The 16,414-nt window shown below is 39.6% G+C and overlaps 1 protein-coding gene across 5 annotated transcripts in view; it reads left to right on the forward strand.

Moving 5' to 3' along the window:
- The window catches only part of MIMS1 (mitochondrial inner membrane structural 1), a 41,684-nt gene extending 26,493 nt beyond the window's left edge, over positions 1–15,191 (forward strand). For all 5 annotated transcript variants that reach the window (XM_090039608.1, XM_090039609.1, XM_090039606.1 and 2 more), the window contains exons 2-4: positions 1,219–1,689; positions 5,314–5,425; positions 8,141–15,191. In XM_090039608.1, the coding sequence (XP_089895734.1) occupies positions 1,274–1,689; positions 5,314–5,425; positions 8,141–8,539 (927 nt within the window). In that variant the 5' untranslated portion in view covers positions 1,219–1,273 and the 3' untranslated portion in view covers positions 8,540–15,191. The remainder of the gene's footprint in view (positions 1–1,218; positions 1,690–5,313; positions 5,426–8,140) is intronic.
- The last annotated feature ends 1,223 nt before the right edge of the window (positions 15,192–16,414 follow it).

Here is a 16,414-nt window from a genome sequence, read left to right on the forward strand (position 1 = left end):
TAACACATTTTATAATTTTCCATGTATCGAGTCTATTAAATTTATTTTTTTTTAATTTAATTTCTAAGTTATCTTGAATTTGGGCAAATACAGTATTGACAGCAGAATATGGTTTAATTGCTTCATGTATTCAAACAGTCTTCAGGAGCTTCCCAGTAACCGGGGTGGGCAACCCATAATGCGTGCTACAAGTATTTGTTTGTGGCATGCAGCAGATCAAGGAGGGAGCAGGAAACATACCAACAGATAAGGCAAGGAGCAGAGAGCAGAGCAACAGATCAGGCAGGGAGCCGAAAGTACAGCAAAAGATTGGACGCAAGGGGCGCATGCAGACATGCACGGCCATGCAGTTATGTGGGGCTGCAAATGTGTTGCGGTGCCACATACTGCACAGTCCTGTGTTCTCTGTGCTGCAAGGGCTCACTGGCCGAGCATACGCTGTGCCGGGGAGCGGTCCTGCAGAGTTTTTTGACTCCTTGATATCCACGGGTCAAAAAAAAACGCACAAAAACCGGAGCAATGCATGCTTGACCAGCGCATGCTGAAAAGCAGAGCCGGGTCACCTGGATCCATGACAGTATCACTGTGGCGGAAGCCCCCAGGACCCCAGGTAAGGCTGCTGGGGGCAGCCCAGTGCTGGCCTCAGCTTTCCCTACTGCCCCCAGAGCAACTTGCACATCAAAGCGCACATGGCATGAGCATTCCCCGGAAACAAGTAGCTGTGATGCAAGGTGCACTGCTGCTACTTGTCCCCAGGAAACCAAATGTCCATGCACGTCTGGATGTGCACAAGGGGACCAGAGTGGCACTTAGGGAGGTTGTCAGGCTTACCTTGTGGCATGCTTGTCAAAAAGGATGGCCCCCAGGAACCTTGGCTCAATCCCACTAAATTTCTCTATGTTTAAACAGAGTAAAAGTGTCAAATATAAGCATGACTGTCATTTGCTATTTCCTGTTTAATGGTCACCTTGTAAAGCAGTAGAATTACCATATTTACTGTTAGGAAAAGGAACTTCAATGACAGATTTGTTTCAGAAATGTTAAACGTGCAAGGACTAAAGTGATTTAACCCTAGCAATTAAGTCACTAACTATTTTAGTATAATGAGATTTTTTTTTTTCTATTTCTGTATGCATGAGATAAATTAAAAATCTTTGGAAATGCAAGAGTTACAGACATTCTTAAGTAAAAATTCATTTTCTTGTGTACTTTCCCTAGGAATTGTACCCAGCTATCACCCTTCATCAAAATTCCAAGGAATTTAATCCAGACCATGTTCCAGCCAGTGCATAGGACATGTTGGGTACTACATCGCACCAATATATACCAGTGCTTAAAAGGAAAACCAGTTTTACCTTGGACTAGATGCCTTCGAAAACAGTGTCTACATGCATCTGCTGCACTCTTTATTTTAAACAAAAGTAAGCCATTGCGTATGTTCTCATCCCAACCAGAAGATGCTCGCCACAAAGAATTAAAGGAAGAAAGTCCTTTGAATCCATCCAGGGATGCACATAAGGGAGGTGCTGCAGAACCAAGTTCTTTAGAAGCTGACCCACTAGAAGACAAATCACTTGGTCTTGTTCAGAGGTTCAAGAAGATTTTAAAACAGTATGGAAAGGTTGTGATTCCAGTGCATGTCTTGACTTACAGCATATGGTTTGGATCCTTTTACTATGCAGCCATGCAGTAAGTTACTGTTTTGTAGAAGGTCAATAGTGCTTTAAACTGAGACATTCTCATGGGCATAAAAGCATTTCTATAACAGAGCTCTTTTTACAGGTCAGAAATTACCCCATGTACTGCAGCAGAGAAAGCAGTCTGTTTAATCAAAGCCTAGGATTGATAATGAAAAGGAATACACTTCATATCACTGTTTGTGTATATATACAACTTACTTACTGCAATCTGTGTGTACCAAATACATTCCTTCAAAGTGTAGATCAAGTAATTATCCCAGAATAAGACAAGCTATTAGGGAGTATGCACACAGTTGTATCTTTCAGCAGGTGCTAATATGGCAAAGATGGTTACTTGTTCTTCCCCTCAGCAATAGTAGGGATGTCAGTGATCTGCCCTGCTTTCCTCCTTTGAATGTAAACTGCTCCTCATTTTCAAAGGGCAACACTCCTGCTCTTGGTTCCCCCATATATGCTCTTTCTATCAGCCACATTTCTTAACTCTTTTCTGCTCTGCTTTTCCATTTGTACGGGTAGAAGAAACTAAAGACATTTCTTTACCATAGGGCAGCAGTAGGTAACCATTTTCAGTTGTGGGCCAGAATGATCCGCACTGGTTTGGAGACAGGCATGAGGATGGGATGTAGGACTCTGCTGCTGCCACTGTTTGTTTCCCCGGTGGCATAGGGAGAGCACCCAGACCCGGGATACATCCTCATGGTGGCACGTGGAAAACACCTGCAGAAGGCACCCTCACCTCTGAAATGCCCCATGTCTGCAGGCCAGATCCAGCCCAAAGCCATGGGTTGCTGATCCCTTCTGTAGGCAAATCTTCATTGAAGTCTTAAGTATTTGTGTCTTTGGGAGGGGGTAAGCTATAAAATTTGTAGGTAAAAATAAAAGTACTAAACTCCTTTTCAGTTTGTCTTAGCTATTGTATATACCACAGGGGATATCACCCCTAAAATCAAGGGAATATAAGATGTGGTAGGAAAAAAAGAAGGTTGTTGTACGTGTTTTTTCTTGCCATCATTATCTGCTTCCTTCCCCCATTTATCTGACTTCTTTTAATTTGTTTAAATTGCAACACTATTGCATCATATCATTAGAAAGTATAGGGATTGCATGCTTCCCCAGAACCTCTCTCTCCCCCTTTCCACTTTTCCTTTGGTATAGGGATTTACTGTGAGACTTTCAAACAAGAATTTGCAGAGGAGTTGCACTGTCTAGCTGCACTGTCCTGCAGAATTGCAAGGCTGGCCATTTTTCTTTGTACATTTTAAAATGACTGGTTTTTTTTCTGTCCTTTGTGCTTGAAGGTTTTCTTTGGGAAGGATGCAGGCCCCTGTATAATTTTTATACCTCTTCTTGCCTCATCCAGAAAGTACCTGGGACCAACATACATCTCTAGTTCTACTAGTTTCAGCATATTAGGAGAAATGTGGAAAGGCAGTGTCATTTTCTCTCATGGCTTCCAGGAAATTGTTTTTATCCCCTTTATACCTCTACCATACAAACTGGTGGATGGAGTACAGTGGGGTTTGTTTCTGTTGGTATGTTGTGGTGGTTTACAAAACCAGCTTTTATTTAAAATAAAAAAAAACCAAACTTTTAATAAAAAACCTCTTTATTTTTTTTTTTTTACTTTTTCCTTCATGGAAGCAGTGGTTGGTAGCAGATGCTCATACTTCATTGTTCTCTGCAGATGCACTTGAGTTCTAATCTCCTCTGCCCGGGGGGCATCTTTTGTTTTGGCTTATTTAAACATTGAGACTTACTTGAATTTTACCTGTGGGCCAGTCTGGTCATCCTGCTCTCTTTTTTTTGTCTTGAGTGAGCATTGGTGTATCTAGTGATAAAACTAATTTATAACCCTCCATTCTATTCAGTCTTTTCTATTTACATTAGATTTAATGTAACATTGCAAAATCCCACAGTCCTTATTTTGTTTTGGAGAATGCTTACTGTAATAAACGGCGATTGTTCATATCTACTATAGACTCTTATTTTAGATTAAAGAGGTAGCCTTTATTATTAAGCTGAACTTTTTGGTGAATCCAGGTAAAAGTTTATCTCTAGACTGTGTTTCATATTTAATAATAGAAGACGCAAAACAATACAAGTTTGCGGCTGGGCCTTTTGACATCAGAATGTATCACAACACAAGTGTTTGTTTTAGTTACTCTAACCAGCTGGCATAATTGCCCTTTCTAAGAGCTATAGATCCAAATGTCATTCTAAATATAACCCATCCCAGAGTAATAAAGGTCTTGAGCTATTCAAATATTTTGCTTTGGATGAAGTTAAGTTGATGCCCATGTCTGGGCACTTTAAGCTGCGTACAGTTTAACTAGTTTATTTCAGACATTCTGGTTAGCCATTAAAACCTGTTTGATGTCTGTATGCAACTGAAAATGTTTTAATTAGAAACAAGCTGGAACAGAGCATCAATTTGTAATCCTAGAAGGACAGCACCCTCTTGAGGTGAAAAGCAGCTTGAATCATGAATAATCATCCCACAGGGCTAAAGTATTCATGTCTGAAGCTATTTAATAAATGACCTAAAATTAAAAAAGGATAGTGTCAACCTAATTAGGTTCCTTGGGATTCTAAAGAATTCTTTGTGAGGAATGTCCCCTGGATTTTAATACGAAGTAGATTACATTGTAGCATAATACTTAATGCTCTCTTTTCTCTAGCAGCAATTCACTAAGTTTTTAACTAGTACCATATTTATTCATGCTGATGTCATTACAAATAAAGATTGAAATGTTTAAAGTAGCTGAGGAAGATGGAAGACCAAAAGAGTATCACTTTCTTACAGGACATGACTACAGGCTAAAGCAGTAGCTTTAGGCTCCCTCTTACTGGTAGATATTTTGAAAAAAAATTCTGAATATTGACATATCCAAGCCTTTTGTAACTGAATGCATTTTCCAGCTACAGTATACCAGATATGCAGTATTTTTGTGTCCTAAATAACAAGTGGTCAAATGGAAGAAAGTGGTGATATGAACTCTCTTCACCCACTTCTTCCAACCTCAACTGGCAAGGTGCATTGGCTGACATAAGATCCTCTAGTCTCCTGAACAGAATGTGTACTTTTTATCTTCCCCACCCCCAGAAGAAGTCATACATTTAAGGCCGGTATTTAAGGGGGAAGTGTGAGATACTGGATCCACACTTTGTGGGATTAACATGAAACAGACATAGGGTTTAATTTTTCTTCTGTCCCTCAAGGCAGAACTGATCCTTAGCACACTCATAAATGGAGCTTTCAGTCTGTATCTGTGCACCTTTGTCTTTGTACAGATATATCTACCTAACTCAGGCTAATTGAGGACATCAGCAAGTTGACAAAGCAGTAGTTCAACCTAACAGATAATTTATAACTTCCATCTCTGTTAATAATGCAAAGACATTATTGTTTTGTGTACAAAAACAAAGACACTAGAAAACTTACGTTGCTTATATTAAGAAATAGTTTGTTAAATGAAAGTAAATTAATCTTAAAATGTAACTACACCATTAAATGTTACGATGAGGAACAGTGATTTGCAGTTCAGTTTACAAGTGCTAATGAGCTTTTGGAGCTTCATTATATTTGCTTGTAATTTTTTTTTTTTTTTGATAGAGGTATGAATGTTGTTCCTATCCTAGAAGCTCTTGGCCTGCCAGAAAACATCATAAGCTTTCTGAAAAATTCTGAGACTGGAAATGTACTAACAGCTTATACCTTGTGTAAGGTAAGTATCAGAATTAACAAAAGGGTTCTGAAATTGCCTGGTAAGCTAAACAACATTTTCAATTTTCTTTAAATTAAAAAGTAGTAAAAATTCTGTCTCTTACTAGTTAGATATGTTTAAATATTGAACTCCCTATGCCTGAAGAAGGGTGACTGTGCCTGAAAGCTTGCAAAGAACTTTTTTCCAACTACTCAGTTGGTCTAATAAAATATATCACATCTACCCAAAGAATCTGGCCTGCAATATTCACATAGTACATACACATTTATAAGGGCTTCGTAGTGCTTTTTAAGTATCTCAGTCCGTTCCTAAATGGTTCACTTTACTGTTGAGTTAGCTGCCTGTTTTCACTTGTGTGAACCCCCTGAGTAACCCACAGGGTTCAAGTGATTATTTGAAATGCTCTTGAGATTGGGAGATAGAGATGTAGTTTTCTTCTATAGGAACCTTTAATTCCTTGTCTCATCATGAATTGCATTACTTCTTCCACTAGTGTCAAGGGAGTTCATTTTCCAGTTGGCCAAACTGTAAGGATCAGATTTAATTTTTTTTCTAGGTTTAGAAGTGCATAAGCTGTATGGTGCTTTGAACACACAACACATTATACAAAATATTACTATGTTCATTTCAACAGGTTTCATCTTTTTGTTTCCCACATTTGATTGTTTAATGCAAATATTAAATGAGCCCTTGGAGCAGGGAACTGGACCCAGGTCTCCATTCCCCAGCTGAGTGCCCTAATCATTGGGTGACAGTCATGCTTCCTTTCTGTGGTCTGGTGAATCTGAATTTTTTTTTTTGTCGAGCAGTGTACAACCTCATGATTATAAGGGCAATCTCTTGGGAAGTGAATCCTCCTGAGGCAGACATGGAAATCTAGTCTCCCATATCCTAGGTAGATGATTAGAAAGAGCAGCAACAGCATCTTCCTGCATTTGTAAATTAAAGTAGCTGTGGCCCGTGGTTTTTTGTGGCACTTGCACTTCTAGATGGGTGTCAAATGTGATCTAAGCATTTGCTGGTTCCGGCATTTGCTGGTTCGGGCCTCAGGGATTCAGATGAAGGAATGCTTCTTGTGTGGATTCTGAATGAATTTAGGTGGTGAGATTGAAGACTGAACAGCTCAGCAACTAAGAAAGGAGTTTTTAGACATGTGCAGCACCAGAACTTTGGGTACCTAGAAAAATTTACTTGCAAAAATGTAGGTGTCTAAGGGGACAGCTTTTGAGAATCTGTTTTAGGACCATAAATTCCACTATGCCCTACTTTTAGGTGTCACTGTCTTTTACTGGATCTGGGCCCTATCTACTCCAGTTCTGTCAGGACTTGGACAGTTGCAGATGTGCTCAGAGGTGGATATTTAGACACTAAGAAACTTTCCTTATGGAAATGTAGAGGCCTCTACATTATAGAAAGTTGGGAGTGGATTAAAAGGATCTGTATTTTAGACTTAAATGTCTGCATAAGTAACACTTGGAGATATGGCCCTTCTTTTGTTACTGGGAACAGGTAACTGTCCTGTATGTGACCCATTATGACTGCTTTGTTTCTGTGGGCTTGTCTGTTTAATTCCAAAGCACTGACTGATCTATTGGATAGATGCCTGCCCTTTAAAACTTCTGTTAAGTACTATTTTCCCATAAGGAGCTATTAAGCAAAATGAGAAACTATTCTAAGGTAAGACAGATGCAGGGAGCATTTATAAATAGCTAGGAACAGCCAAACCATCAGCCCTCAATTAAATAGAAATTAGTGCGTGTCCTCCCACTTTTATTTCATGATGATATATCATTATATGGAGAACGGATCTGGGAACAAAGATTTAAGTGGGAGAAGAAGAAAAGGATTACAAAGGATGAGAGATGAGACAGGACAGGTTTAGTCTACATTACAGAGCTGTGTGGAAGAACTTCTTAAAGCTTCTCTGCAGCAGAATCTTCCACTCTGCCAGCAGAGTTATTCCTGCTCTACCAAGAAGATACTTCGAGGTCTCCAGCTTCAGTCCACTTAACAGCTGGCCCCTTCCCAGAGTGCACTCCATGCCCTGGGAACGCAGCTGCTGAGCAGAGCTGCCAGAAGTGCCTGGGTGAGCATCTCAGCCATAGCTACCATGGCAGCTGCTGATGGAAGCAGCTGAGAAGTACAGCCAGCATCTAAAGCTTGTGCAGGGCTCATTTAAGACTTGTGTTCTTGAGAGGGAGAAAAAGTGGTTTAACCAGAGAGTAACTAGTAGGTGGTAGAATCCTTGTTAGGTGATGTGTAATAGTGACTACGGGTACATTCGCTTGGGCTGCGTTTCTTAGAAGTTTGTATTGTCTTTGAAAAATTCTTCAGCGCAGCTCCCCCAAAACATCCATTCACTTCAGGAGCAAAATAATGTGTTCTAGTTGTATGATGATTTAAGGACTAGATAGAAAAACAGAGTAGAACTCTAACTGATTTCAGCTCTTAACCTTTAACCACCGAGTAATTGTACAAACAGTTGTTGCTGCTCCTCCCCACCATGTTTATAAGAGCAGACATGTTTTGTGTCTGCACACACCTAAAGAATACTTGTTAAAACTTACCCTTCAGGGAACCTTCCTGGATAAGATGCATGTATTTAAGTTGAATTAATCAAAATAATCTTTTTGCAAACTTGAGAATGTCCTGGGCGATACCCTCTCACAATTTTGTGTAATATGGATACAGTTTTTTTTGGTATCTTCCTTTAAGATTGCATCTCCTGCCAGATACATCGTGACTTTGGGAGGAACGTCCATTACTATCAAGTATCTTCGCAAGTACGGCTACCTGTCCAGACCACCTCCAGTAAAGGGATACCTGCACGACAGGATGGAAGAAACAAAAGAGCTTCTCTCAGGGAAGATGGAGGAAACCAAGGATAAAATAACAGAAAAAATGGAGGAAACTAGGGATAAAATAACAGAGAAAATGGAGGAAACCAAGGGTAAAATAACGGAGAAAATGGAGGAAACCAAGGATAAAATAACGGAGAAAATGGAGGAAACCAAGGATAAAATAACGGAGAAAATGGAGGAAACCAAGGATAAAATAACAGAGAAAATACAAGAAACCAAAGAAAAAGTTTCATTTAAAAAAAGAAATGAATAGGCAGATGCTCTAACTTGTTTGTCTAAAACTTGCACACTTTAGCCCTATGGAGAGACTGCATGTAAAGAGGCATGTATCCTGATCTTTGGATACTTAGAGAATATCATGTTTTAAGGGTTAAATACTTTTGTAAACTGTTCAAGGCTAGAATTAACTTTAAAAAGTCCAAGAAAATGAAAATGAAACCAGTTTTAGAAATTTTGTGTGGTGTAGTAGTCACTGCTTCTAAATCAAGATACTTCTCCAAGATCCACAATATTATTTTGCTCTTATCTTAGGTAGGGACCATAATTTTGTCACTGAGTCCTCTAGTCTACAAGAGGAAAGATTTATCTTCCAAAGAAATCTTATAGCTTGGTTTTCAGCTATAGATCTGCATAGAAGTCTCTGTAACCCCTGTTGTCTCTTAACTTTGAGGCAAACTATTATCAATTATGCTGCAAATGAATGAGCTATTCATCCAGAGGTGTAAACTGCTATCGCAGCTTTGGTTTCAGTGAAGCTCTGACAAGTTACAAGTTAAGGATCTGGGCCCTTGTTTTAAAAAATTGTCTTCAGATTTTCAGAAGTCTTTCCTCTGAAAAGCAATAGTAAGATGCGTTCATCACAACTGCCACATGTTTAGTTATATTCTGTTTTTTATATGAAATTGAATTAAAATTGAGAATGGCATAGAATAACTGAATAAAATGGACTAATTATACCTGTATACTAGCTAAATCAAACCATCTTTTCTTTTATAATTATGCAATCACTTTAGAGATGTGTTCAGCTTCACAGTTGCTTCACGACAGTAAAATTAAGTGGAAGAGGGATAAGTCCTCACCTACTGTCGACAAGATGGTTTTTAAGAAACATTTTGCTGGATTTTGAGGCAGACCCATGTGTTGTTCACCTTGCACAAGAATACCACTGATTTACCACAATATGACGGTTTGCATGTGTAAAATGAGTAGGATTCTAATGACAGTAAACCCTGGATCTGCCATGCTGTCCCCTTGGTTTTTGATTAACCTGAAAGGTTGGGTTTTAATTCACACTTCAGTAGTTGATCTAAATACTGTTCCATCATAGAAAGACTAAGGCTGAAGCCATATGCCATCTCACTACAAAGATGCATTAATTTAGTGTTAGCCCACAAGCAAGAAAGGAAATGACTTTTTGGTTTCAGTGAAGCTCTGACAAGTTACAAGTTAAGGATCTGGGCCCTTGTTTTAAAAAATTGTCTTCAGATGTTGCATAAATTGGCATCTATGTCATTTCTATTACAAATATAATTTCTCAGCCAGATGTCTGTTGCCTCTGCATATTTCACAAAAGATTTTCATTAAAGAAAGGCAAAGGAATTAGCAGGATATACTGACTGTGGGGTCAGAGTAAGAGTTTCTGATTCTGACTCCATTATCAGTTCTGCCTGATTTGTTCTCTGGTGTTGATAGTGTCACTTAAAGCTTGATTTATTGACATCAGTTATTGAGCTTCCACTAGCTTAATGACTCGAGATCAGCCCTTCAGCTGCCCTGCCTCAGTTTTACCATATGTTAAATAGTGACTAATAGATATTACGCTGCTTATCCCACAAGGGGTGTTGTGAGGCATGATCGGGGTAGGGAAGTGGGGGGATTGCCCTGTTGATATCAAATGCCATGGCCCCAGTAAGTGGCATTAAATGTTTGGGTCTTTTTGACAATCTTGCTGAATGGGTGCTAGAACTGTAGGGTGTTTTTGAAATAACTAATTTTGATCTTTCACTTGCATATGTAAAAACCAAGTTCAAACTCAGTTTAGCAACAGTCATATACTAGCAGTTCCTAATAGAACAGTATGTGTCCTTACTGTTTTTTGGTTTTTAACCCTCATGTATTTGTTTCACTCTTGACTAGAGCTTTGTGTTAAGGTAAGTCGTCACAGCATGATTGACCTAGGCTGTCATTTGGCTACTGCCCTTAATTTGGCTTCACTTCACTTCTCTTCACACAAACACAAACCTCTTGCCAAAATGTAGTGCTGCTTTCACCTTCACTTAGGTTAACCTTTCTTGGGATGTCAGGTAAAGGCTCAGAGACTTCCAGTAAGTCTATCTGTCTGTCCACTGTGAAGTGACAATGTATGCTAAACCACTAGACTGCTCCTGTTCCTCCGCTGCCTTCCCACAATTCTCTGTGTATACCCAGAAGGAAAGACGTGTTCTCTCACAGTCACTAGGGGGGAATTATAGGGTTTCATCTTACTGTGGCACAAAACTTCTCCCTCTGCCCAAGACCATGTACTTACCACACCTAGCAGTGGCACCTTCATACACTACTCCCAACCCGGAAGTCATGGAGCTGTATCTGGGTAGCACCAAGCTGTTTGAAACTTCACTTAAGTACTGCATTATTGTTCAGTATTTTCTAGAATGGCATGTAGCTATGACTACGCTGGTTCATATGCGCTACTTCCTGAACAGGAACAATGTGGAGGGCATGACTGTCAGGCACAGTATGTTTGTAGTCTAGACATGGCAGAACTTGCATCTACCTTTACAGACAGGCTGTTAACATGCAGGGTAGGGTAATCGAGTTGGAATTGCCTGAGTTACTTGCATTAAAGATAATCAGACTCATGACCTGGAAAGCAGTGGGAGTTAAGGAGCATAGCATTTCTGAAAAATCAGACTTTTTTTTTTTTTTTTAATTATTCTTCACACTAGACAACCATGTTTGAAATAGTGGCCTAACATTTTAAAAATGCTGCTCTGGGGAAATGAAAGGTGGTAAGAACAGTAACATCAGTAAAACATAGGGTGGTCCCTAAAGGAAAACATTTTTAGTTGCCAATTACATAAAATTATGTTATTGTATGGGGTTGACTATAATTGGTAGAAGGTTAAGTAAAGTACAAGTAACCTCAACTGTGTTATACATTTTCTTTGACTTAGGACAAAGATAAAGCCATGTCTCCTGTTTTGTTTTACTTTCAGTGCTGCTGCAGTAGTTGTTGTTTTTAGCCATTGCTTAGTTTATATGTATCCAATATTCTTTTGCCTGACATGATCTTATGTCTCTGCTGTTATTGAAATCTGAAAGTGAAATTATAGATATCATTGGGCTAAAGAATTCATATAACTTCTTTTAAAAATTTCTCAAGCTTGTTTTCTCTTGTATTTGGAGAATTAAATCAGACTTTTTATCTGCTTTTTTTTATACAACCAGCACCCCTTTTTTATTATTGGTAACGCCCTTCTCCCAAACATGTATGTTACAGAAATGAAAATGCCGTTTCAGAGGGAGCTTCCAGTGTTAGATGGTTGTTAAGTTTAAAAAATTTAAATGACTTACTCCTTTGTTGAAGAGTTAATGTTTATCTTGTCCTCCATTTTCTCTAGCACAGTCTAACTATTGCAGTCAACGATTTTTGTTTAATCAAAGTTATTGGGTTCATAAACACCCAAAGGAACTTTCTTTGTATGAAATGTTCACAACTAAGCCCTGTACATATCAGCTGACTGCCCCTTAAAGCTGTGTTTAGCTACATTTTGTTGCATGAGAACATGGTTGTGAAAGCCAATATATTGCTTCTAATGACTTGACAGTCCTGTTTCACAATCAGTCAAACCATGATCTTGCCATAATTGATCACAGCCATGCTACCCACCACTCCTTGTCTAAAATAACAGTGAAGCTGAGGTCAGTTTCTTGCAACTAGTTCAGCTCATCACAGTTTTCCCCAAATCATCAGATTCTGTGGTTAAAGCAAGGCCTTTGTACCTTCCAGGTTTTAATGCAGAGGGTAATCATTAAAACTAGAGTTCAGAATAAGGACTGGTCCTCACAGGCAACATTCAAGTGTGTGAATTTTTTTTTTTTTTTTTTTGAGAATCCCTCCTTTCTGCTTATAGAAAAATAAATATTATCAAGACAAGGTTGGTTGAGGGAGAAAAACCTCACCTGTAACACACTTATGTCTAAAAACAAATAGTACCATATTTACTCAAATAGAAGACAACCCTGATTATAAAGATGACCCCCCCAAGTAATTATTTTCTGTATATGGAAAATGTATACATTTTCTGGGTATAGAGTCTAATTATTGGTGGCTTGCCCAACAGGGGCCATGTGTTTTACAGTCTTGCTCAGTGTCAGCTGTAGTTAACTTTATAGTTGGCTTACATTGCTGAGCCACACGCTGCTTTTGGCCGCAGTTTAATGTTAGGCAATACTTAGCAAGATTTCTTTGTATGTGATCGATTATAAGCCAAGGGCTGGTTTTTTTCCCCATGCTGGGGGGGAGGGGGAGGGAGGCAGAGGGGAACCTTGTCTTGTATTTGAGTAAATACAGTATCTTTAGATATGTATTTTGCTTTTGATGCTGTATTTGGATTGTAAACAATGTTGAGTAGCTCAGCACTACAGTTAGTGTTGCATCAGTGAAAGATTGTGTAGAATGCTACAGCCATTTTACAAAAGGCCATTGTTGGTTCTTGTACAAAATCTTGACTTTCAATCAAACCAGCAGGTGTGTCTGGCTTCTTTGAATATGCTATTTTATTTCTCTTGCTTTAGTCCTTTAAAGTTTCATTGTCCAGATTATTTCTCATTGACATGCTTAAAAGACTGTAGAATCCCAATAACGTGTCTTCAGTTTGGTAGACATCACCCAAGTGTTCTTTCTTTCAGTGACTTTTCTGTCCAGTTTGCTCACTGTTCTAGTTAAAACAAGTTTTCTTATCGTGTCTCCTTTGGCGTTCAGCTTAGAAAATCAAACTGCATTCTTCCTTTTACATCATTTACCATCAGCAACAATAATAATTAGAGAATCATAATTATCCCCTGGCAATTATCTGGCTGTTTTGATGTGGCTGATCTTCTAAGTAGAAAGAATGCATCTTGATTTTGTAAGCTGCAGGGCAACATGTAAGATTAAGTTTGTTTTATCTTCCCGTGAATTGATTGGACAATCATAGAGGGAAAATAGAGAGAGGCAACACAGTCAGTCTACAAGCAGGAATGAAATCTGAAATGGATCAGTATAAAAGCTCTTTCCATAGTTTGTTTTAGCCATAATCTGTTTTGGTCATGAAAAGCTCTATCTAGAAGGTCCTGCAAGCAACTTAAGGACATTAGTCAAAAAGTGAGATCCAAAACCTGTTTGGTGGTTGCTGCTGCTGACTCCCAGAGGTCTGAACTCCATTGATACTTCACCTTTGGACAATAGGAAGCCTTAATCACCTACTATTCAACTTTCATATACCATTTAGACAGCGATCCTAGTCATTTTATGGCTGATAAGAGTCCTTTGAAAGTCCTAAGTCAGGAGTTTTAAGAGCAGGACTAACACACTTGGACAGAGTCCATATGAAATGCAAGGGTGAGTACAGCTTTCTTTTGAGAGCTGGCAGCTGTTATGAGTGTCCACTGCTTAGGTAGCAACTTTACATGTTTGGGCACTGGCTCAGAACATGAGAGAATCAAGTTAAATCTTTCTCAGCCTGTGAGATATTAAACTCCATTATAAGTGCTTTGACCACTGCCCTATATAGGCAAGCCCAGTACTTCCTACCCCTCTTGATTCAGGACCTGCATCCAACAGGTGTGCATTTTTCTTAAAACATTAGCAAGAGTAAATACTATTGCCTTGCTGTTACTGTTTTAATTCTTAAGGAGACATCTTCAAGCAGCATTGTAAGGAGAAAAACTAAGTCCCAGTTAGGCAGGAGTAGGATGGTTTGCTGTTTGAGGTGCACTAGTTTAGTGAATATGTGCAAATTAAGATAAGCCAAAACTGTACCCAAATAAATACAATTCTGGTAGGAAGTACCTTATTCAGCCGGCTTCTCTTAGCTCCCCTTCTTGGCAGCGAAGTGATCCAGCTATAACAGAAGTGATGGGTGCTCTGAGTAATGCCTAGCCCTTGGCTAGAAGTAAAAGACAGCTTGAAACCCCCTTTGGGTACAGTATGGGCACAAAATCTGAGTTTCCACGATCCTAGGTAAAAAGTGTCCTAACCACTAGGCTACCAGTGTCAAAAAGTGGGAAAGCTTCTATTTCCTTCTCTCATTGGAGGGGTGAAGATGGGGGAGGAGCTAAAAACACAAAAATATCAATGCAAGCAGCCTGACATTGTTGATGCAGAAATACCGCTTACCTAACAGTGAAATTGGATTTGTGCTGTTGTAGTTGGCTACAGTTGCCTAAGATGCTGCATTTATGCAGTTTGCATGAATGTACAGCCTATGTGCCTGCTGCCCATGCAGTCTGTACATAAATAAGTAAAATTGATGGTGCGTACACAGTAAATGATGGATGCACTGTTCACTCGCACGCAAAGTTCTACCACCAATGGGCACCTTGTGTCTTCTGCATGACTGTCAGATGGTGGATTTTAATATTCCTAATAACAGCTCCCTGCCAGCGCATAATTTTGCATTAGAACTAAGGTGTTTCTGTCCCTTAACATATGGCTATAGATAGCATGCATATTTTCTTATTTGTACACAGAGTGCAGACTCAATAGAATAGAACTTGGAACATGATTTTTTTTTTGGCTCTTTCAGTGGCCTATGTAGTCATCACTCATCTATATGGTTCTTAATATGTATTCTCTGAAACTTCAACTGCTGCACGTCGTCTAATTTGCATCATTGACTATTAAAAACAAATATATTTAAGGAGTAGTGTAACTATCCCAGCCTTCGCTTGTAGAATACATGGACCAAAGTAACCAGATGCACTCTGTGATGAGTACACAAGGCCTTAGGGTTATCCTGTCACAACTTTCTTTGTGGAGGAGGGAGGGAGGGAAGCACAGAAAGTCACACCCATCCATGTTCCTTGAGGGCTGTAGGGGAGCAGCCCATTGTCACAGGGTAGGCATCCCCTACCCCATGAACACACTTTGCTGCTGATCCAGCCCATGTTCTCAAACAGCCAACTAGTCACTTTTTAAAGGGTGTCAAGACTTACATGACTGATGCTTTGACCACCAAGTAAAGCAAATGGGACGCACCTGAATCAGGTAGTTTGGAAACACAGTGATATAATCACACATGGACACGCGAATGGATCCCTATATGTGAAACAAGCTTGGGTGACATCCTTATCACTCTGAAAAGAAAACTAGGTTTCTTTTTCCCCCCAAGATCTTCCTGCTGTATATGGTTAAATGTAGGTCAAGCTGTCTGAGTCCATGTCTAGCATGCTCAGAACTAGATTAAACCAAAATATTCCACCCCCTACACTGTCAGTCACAGTGGTGTCTGTTGACATTAAATTAGTATGAAGTGATCTGGAGCTGGCATCCCAGAAAGCTTCTGCACCTTCAGGATGGAAACTTGGCCTGCATTGAGAAAAATACGATTTTTTTTCTCACTCAGGAAATGACTCCCTACTGGCTGCTTTGCTTAATCCCATTGGAATCCACCGCACAAGAGAGAAAACAGTGCAGTACAGGGCAGCAGCAGAACCAGTGGTCATTTCTGTTAAAAGGAAGCAAGGAGAGATTATGTCCATCAAGTGCCAAGCGTGAGAACCTGTACCATTCACACCCCACATTTCTCTTCCGCCATCCTCCCTTTTTAAAGGAGGCATGAAGCTGCCCCATTTTATGCGTAGCAAGTGCCTCCCTTTGGCTATGGTCTTGTTGATCTTCAGCCAGGCGACATTGCAGAGTGGCAGCAGAGCTATGGCCCCGAGGAGAGATGCAGCACACAATGGCAGAAGGGGTTTTCTGGATGACAACCCCGGATGACCAAAGCTAAACCAGCAGAAACCCTCTTCTCTTGACACAGTTGCATACAAAGCAGAGGTTTTGGTGACTAAGGGACTGTGATCTCACATCCTTAAGTGATACACCTATTCCATCAGAAACCTTGTAAACGGGGGGGAAAAAAAACAA

This window comes from Crocodylus siamensis, chromosome 3 (genome assembly GCF_052110815.1).
Source record: "Crocodylus siamensis isolate JL-2025a chromosome 3, ASM5211081v1, whole genome shotgun sequence".
In the NCBI taxonomy this organism is placed as follows: domain Eukaryota; kingdom Metazoa; phylum Chordata; order Crocodylia; family Crocodylidae; genus Crocodylus; species Crocodylus siamensis.